General features: G+C 39.8%; 1 protein-coding gene across 1 annotated transcript; it reads right to left on the reverse strand.

The window, feature by feature from the left end:
* Positions 1 to 3491: 3491 nt before the first annotated feature.
* On the reverse strand, positions 3492 to 8347 carry LOC146321612 (uncharacterized). Its single transcript, XM_084725710.1, has 2 exons — positions 8178 to 8347; positions 3492 to 6149 (listed from the first exon to the last, which is right to left on the reverse strand). The coding sequence occupies exon 2, from the start codon at positions 6133 to 6135 to the stop codon at positions 5326 to 5328; it is 810 nt and encodes a 269-aa protein (XP_084581836.1). The 5' UTR covers positions 6136 to 6149; positions 8178 to 8347; the 3' UTR covers positions 3492 to 5325.
* Between the last annotated feature and the right edge of the window lie 2280 nt (positions 8348 to 10627).

Here is a 10627-nt window from a genome sequence, read left to right on the forward strand (position 1 = left end):
TCTCTCAGAGAAGAGAATTCGATTCAGTGATATTCTCTATGCGGCAAAAACGTGTGTTGCTAAATTATGTAACAACACTTTTGTACACACACACACACACACACACACACACACACACACACACACACACACAGACACTGATGTGGACATAAGAAGGACAAGATTGCTTGTCATCTGCATGACTGCAGTGCTGCTGTGTGAGTGTTCAGATACTCAAATTACCTCTGGTCAGTTTAGTGTCAGATTCAAAGAGATTTTCCATCTGAATTTAATCTGAACATCAGGATTAATGCCTTGTAAATCAAACTCAAGTATTAAGAAACGGGAGCTCAACTATTCCTGCAACCAGCAGAGCTTGAACAGTTAGTTGATTAATCAGTTTTTTTAAAACAACAATGACAAAATGCTGGTTTTGGCTTCTCGAATGTGTAGATAATGATACGGTACACAAAAATGTGATCATTACTGAGGAACAAATGAGATTTGAATGAGGAATGGCCTGAAGCGGTAATAAATAACTGTGATTCCAGAACTGTACAGTAGATAATGATCAGTTAACAGAGAACACACAGGCAGACACTACATTAATGAATCATTAGGCAGAGATGGGCAGTATATTTCAAGTAAATGTATTTAAAATATGTTTTTAACTACTTTTGAGTATTTTGTAATTTTGTGTTTTGCTGAAAAGAAAAAATAAGATATAATTTGTAACATTATATCTTAAGAGACTGCATCTGTATTTCAGATATTTAAAATACATTATTTAATATGTCATTTTATTCTCAAATAAGACCCGTTTATCCCCAGTTTTAAACTGTAGAAAATAAACTGTACAACAGTTAGCCGAATACAGCCTTTGGCTCAACGCAAGAGGATCACATGACATGATGTCCTGTGGGGTCCAGCAACAGACTCACAAATGAACTACCATATTTAATTTGTGTCTCATTACCAGTAGCTTGAGGAAAGAAGCTGATTTGATATTTGGTGCAAATTTCCCCAAAGATGTAATCAAACTACAATCAAATATTGTGTGTAGAGACAAGCTCACTGAATGACACTAAAATAAAACACAATAAAAGAGCAATTAGCAAACATGTGCTTTAGAACTGGGAAATATAATACTAGCTAGAAACATCCCAGCATGCACCCCTGAATTTGTGGCCTCCCACCTCTAAGATGTCCTGATTGGCCACTTCACAGCTATGATGTAGGAAATCAGCAGAGCTCATCTTTTCGATGTAGGGCAAGACCCCAGGAAGGGCGTTTGATATAGTGGCTAAACCGTGTCATTAAAATCGCAAGATGCACAGCGGTCCAGAATGACTTTTGGCCACAGACTTACACTGTGAAAAAAAATGGCTGTAAAATGGCAGATACATTTTGTAGAGCATTACAGCCACAGAAATAAATAATTTCACTATCAGACTTTGATTCATTTGGTCCAATATGATTTGGAAAGTCCAGAAGAGCTAAACAGGAAGTTAGCTGTTAGTGTGCTGCTGTGGCCCATAAAGCATGCGCAGTATGTATTCCTCCATGTAATTTCATTATTCATCATTTTTCTTGTATTCATGTGTCACTGAGCAGTGTTCATAGTAATGAACAGAGCCCCACCTCCAACGCCGAATCAACTCTATGCATCCATGATGTAGACGGATTAAAAGTCAGACACATATTGAGACAACTAAATGCCTAAATGTGATCATATTGTTTGTATAGAATGTAGTTTTGTAGTTTTAAATTACTTGTATTTTAATTTAATGCACATTCCAGTTTTCTGTATTTTATTTAAATACAGGAAAATGTCAGATCCAGTCACTGCATTTAACCCATCCTAGTATGAGGAGCAATGGATCCACTCCAGCTCCAAGCCCTGGTCAGGGGCACTGACAGGAAAACTGACCTAGCATACAACTACATGGGAAACTAGATCACCTGGAGCAAACAGTAGGAAAACAGTAACCTCCGCCCAGAACCGGGATTCAAACCTGCCACCTTATGGCCGTGAAGCTAAAGTGCAAACCACTGCTCCACCGTGCCGCCAAAAGGCAGTGATTAGTTCATGAAAATCTGTGAATCAAACTCAGAACAAGCTGCTGAGTGGCACAAACTAATGATGACTCTCTAATTACTAATAAGTTTCTCTTTTTGTGCCCCCTAAAGTAAAGTGATACAACATACTGAGTAGTTGCTAAGCAGTCCCTCATCAGGAGTAATGAGGGACTACTGTGTAACTACACAAAAAGAAAGTGGCCAGTATGTCGATTCACAGATATTTATGAATTAATCATTACATCATGACTCATTAACATAGGATCTCCCAGTCTGTTCTCAAACTCCTCCTCAAATCACAGTTATTCAGGAATTACTTATTAACAGATTATCAATTATCAGGTCGTTCCTGATTCATTTCTCACTTTCATTAGCAAATATCATGTTTTTGCACCCTATTGTAAAGTGCTACCAAAGTTTGTTGCTTTTCTTTGTCTTATATAACAGTAAACTCAGTATCTCTGTGTTCTGTGTTGTTCAGACAGAACAAGCACTTTGAAGCAATATAAAGACTTGTGAAGGCATTTTTCACTATTTTTTGACAACTTCGGGATCATTTTGGTGGATGTAGCTTGTGGTGCTGTTGAACAGTATTACATAATGCAGACAGTCTGCAGAGTGTTTGCTTTATTTCTCTGATTGATATAAATGGGATGGAAGCAATACAATCAAACAGCACCACAAACTGCAGCCTCAAAAATTATCTCAAAGTTGAACCGCAGCTCTAAATTATTATATAACCTTTATGAAATTAGATGTTATTGCAAGACAGATATACTAGACTGAATTTGTTTTAGCTAAGTGTATCTGGGAGCTGGGTAGTGTTTAAAAAATTACAATAACAGGCAATCATTCTTGTGACCAGTGGGGATGGTTGGTGCAGAGGAGGGTTGGGCGGGGCATCTTTCATAATTGTTGTAATTTGAATAATGCAGCTGTCTTATGCTTGTATATATTTTGATTACCAATAAAAGCTGAAGAGCTACAACGATTAGTCAATTAATCAATTGGTTTGCGCTAAAAAAAAAATTGGCAGCTATTTTGATAATGGATTAATTGATTTTTTAAGAAAAGTAGTCAAAAATCTCTGATTTCATCTTCTCAAATTTTCTGGTTTATTTACTCCTCTGTGACAGTCAACTGAATATCTTTGGGTTTTAGAAAACAAGACATTTCAAAACATCATCTTGGGCTTTGGTAAACAGTGGTCAACATTATTCACCCTTTTTTTGACATTTTATGCACCGAACAACTAATCGATCAATTGAGAAAATGATCTGCAGATTAAACCATTGGAAAAATATATGCTGCAAAAAAATTGTATGGTGGGCTTGATGCGAAATAAATAACGAAAGAAACACAAAAATTACGATAACAGTACCCTTAAAGTGCTGCAAAACCAATAGAGTGCTTCATTTGATACCTTTTTCGATACCCATCATATTTTCAAATGTTTTGGTGGCATCTCGGCACGTTGAACTGCCAGCTCAAAAGAAACTCAGAATCATACAAAGACTCATTTTTTTGTAGACTGAATACTAAAAGAATCAAATACAGGTATGTTTGTTGGACTGGAGAAATTGATTGATACCTTAAAGATATCAGGTTCTGATGTCCAGCCCTAACTGACAGTGATTATAATCGATTATAGGCAAAAAGATTTTGACAGTAATCGAGAGAATGACCTGCAGATTAATGAAAATAATCTTTGGTTGCAGCTCTCACAATCCAGCATCTTTCCTTCTAAATGTAAACACATCAGAGCATCTCACACTGAGCGGGACTCTTGTATGTGTGAGAGCTGCTTTTCTGAGCGATAAGTGCGAAGGAGGCTGCTTGCAGCTTGTTGCGAGATTCAGACACATCTCCCCAACTCATCCCTGCTCCTGAAAGATACATACAGAATCTTAAAACAGCATACTGTACCTACACAAAACCCTTCACAGAGAGAGAGAGAGAGAGCTATGGGTGCTGTTTTTAGTAGGAGAAATGTGTGGCTGCAAATTACTGTACACCTCAGTCTCAGTCGTCATCTGGATGGCAGGATCCCAGCATGGGCCCGAACAACAAGGAAATACTCTGCAGTCCTAAAGCACCTATAAAAACCTTCAGACTGATCCCCAGTGTAATTAGAGGCTGGAGGAGAAAATGCTGGCGATAATTAAAATCCTAACCCCCCTTACTTCTCTCCTCCTGTTCAAACACGCTCTCTGGTGCTTAATTGGACTCGATAAAATTTTACTCTGCATTGTTGTTGCTCTGTTTTTTTTGTCTATTTTGGCTGTTTTTGCAGAAGTCAAGCATTGAGATGGAGGACGGAGTATTTGAATAAAGCGTAGGAATCAGATGATGAAGCGAGAGGAGATGAAAGGTCGGGATGGTGGGAGAACGAGGCTTCAGTTACACGACTCACAGGACCGCTTTTCTCAGTCGAGCTGCGTCAGGAATAACTCATATCAGGCTCACCAGATTTTTGCTTTTCCTTTTTTTCCTTTTTTCTTGAAAGTCATTGCTCTTTTCTTTGTCTCCACCATCTGATTGAAATTCTCTAAGATCTCGCCTTGCCACACTCGAGAAAAGGGAGAAAACTGAGCAGCTGACAGTGAATTTGAAAAAAAAAAAATGTTGAATTACAGTAAAAAAAAAAAAACTGGAGTCCACACTTACATGTGCACAGAGCACCAGCTGGTATTTATAGCGTGGCTGTAGGTGTCGAGTGAGTGGAGTGAGGCCTTAGTTGCTTCTCTTGTTTATACCGAGACACAATTTCCTCAGATAAAGAGTAGATTACAGAATGTGTGAGATTAGATAAAGACTCATTTAAAACGTAATCTGACTCATCCTCTTAACTAAACCTCTCCAGCTGTGTGTGTGTGTGTGTGTGTGTGTGTGTCCATCGCCCAGTATGGCACCCCTAGAAGTTTTCAGCAATCCTCCTCACGTCCAAATATGGTCAAACAAGCAGTGGCTTTTGGGATTTTGTGCACGGGCAAGTTCAAAGACAACAAGATGGTGAGTTGACATCAAACAGCATAGCTCCGATCTGTTAAACGTGGGTGAGTCAGAGAACGATGTAGGACAAAACACCCTTCACAGACAGTGACTCAGAGCCACTGCGCCACTCGGAGGCACTGAAACATACCAACAAACATTTCATCTGTTTATTGAGGAATGCATAGTCCCATCTTTAGAGCAAGTCTGCACGTGAAACAGTTCAAATGTATCTCATCATGCATATTTTATAAGACAGTAGAACCTGCAGGGGGTTCAGTGTTGAGGCGGCAGAGGGGAGTCTGTCCGTATGTTGAAGTTGATTTCACTCGAGTTGCAAGAGTCTGAGTAGACGGAGCAGTGGGAGATGGACAGGCAGGGGGAAGGAGGGTGAGGAGTTGGCTCCTGGTGGTGCAGAACTCGTGCCAGCAGGGTCGACCTTCCCTCCTTCTCCTCCTCTTTCTCTTTATCTTTACCTCCTGCATCCGAAGAAGGCGGTGCTGGCGGTCTGCTGCTGATGTTTTGTCTGTTCCTGTGAGGTGGAGGAAGAGGAAGAGGAGGACCACAGTTCTGGTTCGAGAGGGGGAGTGTGTGGGCCGGAGTGGCCCAGCATCCCTGCTCTCCATCTTTACACTCCCACTGCTCCTGACAGCTGAAGCTGGGCTGATCCTGCGAATCCTCCCAGCCGTTCCCTCCCTTAAGATCCTCAAGGTCGTCCGGCGTCTCTCGCCTGAGGACCTCCAGGTCCCGGTTCTCGTACAGCAGCGTGGCGGCGCAGATGAAGATGAACAAACCCACTCCCATGACCACAGGTCCCGCGAGCTTCATCCTGTCAGCGTGGGTGCTGCCTCGGCCGCCCACAGGCTTTGGCGCTGCGGACACGTAGCCCGCCACCGCAACACTCATCCCCACCAAAACCACTACTACACCCAGCAGCAGCCACACGCCTGGGGCTGAGCGCAGGTGGAGCTTGGTTTTGAGAGCTTCGCCTTTCCTCAGGTGTCTGTGGCATGCTGGGAGGCAAGCAGGTGATGACTGGGTGGAGTGGGAGGAGGAGGGGCTGCAGACTGGACTGGTGGCTGTCATCCTTGGGCTTCAGACTGAAAAGAGGACAAAGACAGGAATGCACCCAAATCCGAGTATGTTATTTGGGAGAGCGCAAATAATGTGATGGAAACAGATATTTCTTCTTTCTGAAGTTGCTCATTATTATTAAGAAAAAGTCAGTTTAATGATCACCTCAGCATAGATTTAAAAAAAAAAGGCATCTATCGTAATCAATCACTGAATCTTTTGATTTATGAAACATTTTTTTTCAATTTCTGATTTTTCAGTATCCCCACAATTAAAGGAAAGGTGGTGGTAAGTAGAGCTGCAACAATTAATCAATTAATAATCAATTATTAAATTAACAGTCACCTGTTTTGATAATCAATTAATCAGTTTTTATCTATTTTTATGTAAGTTTAAAAATAATTAAATTTAATTTACCTAAAACTAGAGAGAGAGAAAGACTAAAGGCACAGTAAGAACAGGGGAAAATAATAAAAATGGGACAATATACAATTTTATCATGGATCACAATAAAAAGACAATTATTGGATTGTGGTTTATTTCCATTATCGGCATAATGACTGTCTTCACATGAATGACTTGAAAAAGATGCCTGACTCTAAGATATAGTCTTATATTGATCTGATTGAAAATGTATGGTCAAGTAATTCCATTATGTTTTAGTGCCATTTTAAGAGTTTTAAGCTTATTTTGCTTAGTATCAGGATAATATTGTGAATAACAGTTATTTTTGCCAGGATAATGTCAATATAAAATCATTTTTGATGCTTCGTAGGCACAGCAGTTGCACTGCTGATGAATATTAAGTTAGAAAATAAAACATTTGATTGATTTAACATGACTTCCGGTATAAACTACACCCACTTCTGTTCTTCTACCTGAATACAGATACAGGGATGGATCATGTTGTTGGTTGAACAGATACAGATACAGATAATGACGTCTCTGAGCATCCAGTAGGTGATATGTTCATTTTTAACAGGGGAGATGGACCTAGTTCATTTTGTTCACCCATAAATAGTGAACTGACTCATGAACAACTCTTTTGATTCTGTTTTTTTTTTTTTAATATTATAGCTACATAGTTTATAAAATACTTAAGATCCAGGGCAAAACTGACAGGGCAGGACTCAGCAGCATCTTGCAGAGCCACGGTCAGGGCCACAGATTATAACTTGAACAAATCTCAGTCAGGTAAAGTATCAATAAATCAGACACGTGAGAGTAACAAATTAAACACAACAAGCACTCTGCCCCCTCCAGTCTCTCTGTTACAAGGGGATGGAGGTGGAGAGTTGGCAGGTTAACAAGGGATATGTATTCTGGTCATTTTGCTAACAAGGGGAACAGCATCCCCCTTTCATCCCCCATCAGTTTACCTACTGTGTGCACCTCCAGACAAGGAGCAGAAACGCAAGAATTTAGCAAGAAAGTGTTGCAGAGGCTGAGCTCTGAGGGTGTTTGAGAGAAGATAGTTTACTCTGCACTGCACTCAACAGGAAATAGCAGCTTTAATAAGACATGTGGCCGAGTTAATGAGATGCCAACTCTTCTGCAGCTCCTCCAGTGTCTCTGTGGAGCCACACAGAAAGAGGCTCTCCACTCTGTCTAATGAAGCCTGCAGCAGGCAGCTTCTCTGAACTGTTGTTGAAACACTCACTCATCATCACGGGAATAAAAAATAAAATAAAATAAAATAAAAAAAACACTGACCCCCTTCAGGACCTCGTGATTTCACCTCACAATCTTCACTGCAGTCATGAAAACGGAGTCACATTACTACGGCTGTTGCTCCGGCTGAACTCATGATTTTAATTCCCCCAGGGGGGCAAGTGAAGTGAACACAACGGGCGATTCAACAGGACGCAAACCCAAGATGATAAATCGCCCATCAAGTCCCGTTTCATAAGTGCTGTAACGCATGCATCTTTAATGTTGTGTTTTAATTCACGGTGCTCGACGGGCAGCACTGTTGCTGACTACAGTAATTCACTGCAGTTAAACTGTCCCGTCACTTTAACGCAGTCAGTGGAACATCAGAGCGGGTTACTTGCCTTGTTTTGGACGTGAATCCGAAGCAGAAACTGCCTCCTCGGCATTATCAAAATAAATAACCCTGAGTTGCGTTATTCCTCCCACTCCTCCGTGTGTCTTCTTCCCCACCACTTTGATTCGCGGTTAAATCCACTCTTTCACCCAATTCCTCCTCGGGTTCAGACGTTTTTTTTTTGTTTTTTTTTCGTCCGTGCGCGCCGCGCTGCCTGAAAAATGAAGCTTTTTATAGTAAATAACAGCGTAAGTAAAAGTGGTGCAAAGCTGCTCTGCCTCTCTTGTCTCCTCGCCGCTTGTGCGTCTCCGCAGCCCGTGTTTTGATTTGTCTCTCTGTGTGTAGAGGAGGGGTCGTGGGAATCTGTGGCTGGTCCAGGCCAGTCCCACGGTGAGCCCAGTTATTCTTAGTGATCATCACCAGCCATCAAGTGGTCGCAAAACGGGGAAACCACTGAAGGGGCGACGGCCTTCCTCCACCAGACACATTAAAAGTAAAGAGCAAATGCAGAAAATGTATTTTAAAAAAATAATGAAATAATATATAAATATACAATAATAAAAATAACATACTAGTGTGTTTTCAAGCACACTTAACATTTTTGCAGACTATTTCTCCAAGACATGATTTGCAGTTATAGATTTTCGGCTGATTTATTTCCTTCCGTTCCTGACAGCCATTATGGTTTCCATTTAATGCTGTATTGCGTGAAAATCAATTAATAGCTGCTTGATTTTTGCTTGATGGGGAACTCTGCCGATTTTTAGCACATTGAAGAATTTAGGCTTCAAGACTTTCTGCTAGAAAGACCAAGAAAGACCTTTCTGCCAGAAAGTCCTTTTATTGCACCTATTGCAATAAATTCATGCTACACTAAAACTACAATCTGTTCAGTATTTACATATTATTGCATTATTATTATTTTTTTTAGACAGTTTTCTGCCCTCTGTCACAGTATCAGCAGTTTAGCCTGTTTAGACACCAAACTACTTGGTTAGGTTTAGACACTGAAAGTACTTGTTTTAGGTTTAGACAACAGAACTTCTTGGTTAGGGTTAGGCAACAGAAGTACTTGCTTAGATTTAGGCACTAACACTACTAGGTTACGTCTAGTCACCAAAACTACTTGACTGGTTTAGCCACCAGAGGTAGTCTGTTAGGTTTAGGTACTAAAACTACTTGGTTACATTTTGACAACAAAAGTACTTCCAATTTAGGTTTAGACAACAAAACTACTCAGTTAGGTTTAGGCACTAACAGTTCTTGGTTAGCTGTAGACGACAACAATTATCAGTTTGGTTTAGGTGCAAAAATTACTGATCTCTGATCATATTGTCAGTTGTAAAGTTGCATTGTGGGTAATGTAGGTGCCACATTTTGATAAGGAAAAAACATTAATTGAAAAGGTGATATGATTCTGCTGTATCGGATATGATACTTAGTTTTTTAAACTGTGAGTCTTACAGTGTTACAAGAGTTAAGGTTGTCAAAAGTATCAATACTTTGTTTCAGTACTAGTTTGTGTGACTAAGATTGTTTTTCTCTTCTTGCCACAGTATTGAAAAAAATATTGAGTATCATTTTTTTACTATTTTATCAAACATTAAAATTCTGGTGACAGCTCTAAAAGTCTCTCATGCTCTTTTAAGCTGTGAAATCCATCACAGTGCTTATTAAATTTATCTATACTACATCCTGGCCCACATAACATACACATACCAGATATAGGCCAACCTGACTCATATAACATCATCTGGGCGAGTTTCGGCGTGTTGTTTAGGGGGCAGTGTGATGCTTTTGCAGTGAACCGTGATGTGATGTCTGTGGCTGTGGCCCACATAGTACACTAGTTTGTGGGTGAGTTTCACCTATTTGCAGATAGGTCATGTATGAGGAACACATAGCAAGCCGGTTTTCATTTTGAGGGTTGTGACCACAGTGCAACATTTAACTTTTTTTTTTTTTTTTTTTTCACAGAAAATATGGGCCACACAACACCTGAAACTGTTTGGAGCAATTTATTAATAAAGTACGCAATGTAGTTATATAATTATATATCCAGGTGCTCTGATGTTATAGCTGAAACTATATAGTGATCTCATTTTAACTCTCCATCATAAAATTTTGATGTGAGGTGTATTAAATTCTAACATATTTTTAAAAATTGAATGAAATGATCAAAAGTGAATATGCTTTTTTTTTTGTTTTAGTGCTAAGACCAATCATGCAAAGAAATTGTCTTCCGTTATACATCAGCCCGTTAAGAGTTTTTACTGCCAATTTGATTGTGGTCTTGGTCATGCTGGGCAATTTAAACGCATATTGATTTGTCTGTAATGAATTGCCTCATAATTATAATGTAAGCTGACAATAATTGTTGTTCACTGTGATGGATTCCTCACCGGGTTTTGAGAGTCTGCAGCCTAATTTAAACAATGGACAGGAATGAATGGAAGC

This window comes from Lutjanus erythropterus, chromosome 9 (genome assembly GCF_056507025.1).
Source record: "Lutjanus erythropterus isolate fLutEry1 chromosome 9, fLutEry1.hap2, whole genome shotgun sequence".
NCBI lineage: Eukaryota > Metazoa > Chordata > Actinopteri > Lutjaniformes > Lutjanidae > Lutjanus > Lutjanus erythropterus.

Coding starts and splice junctions, on each gene's coding strand:
- LOC146321612 (XM_084725710.1), bottom strand. CDS start 6,135: ATGACAGCCACCAGTCCAGTCTGCAGCCCCTCCTCCTCCCACTCCACC.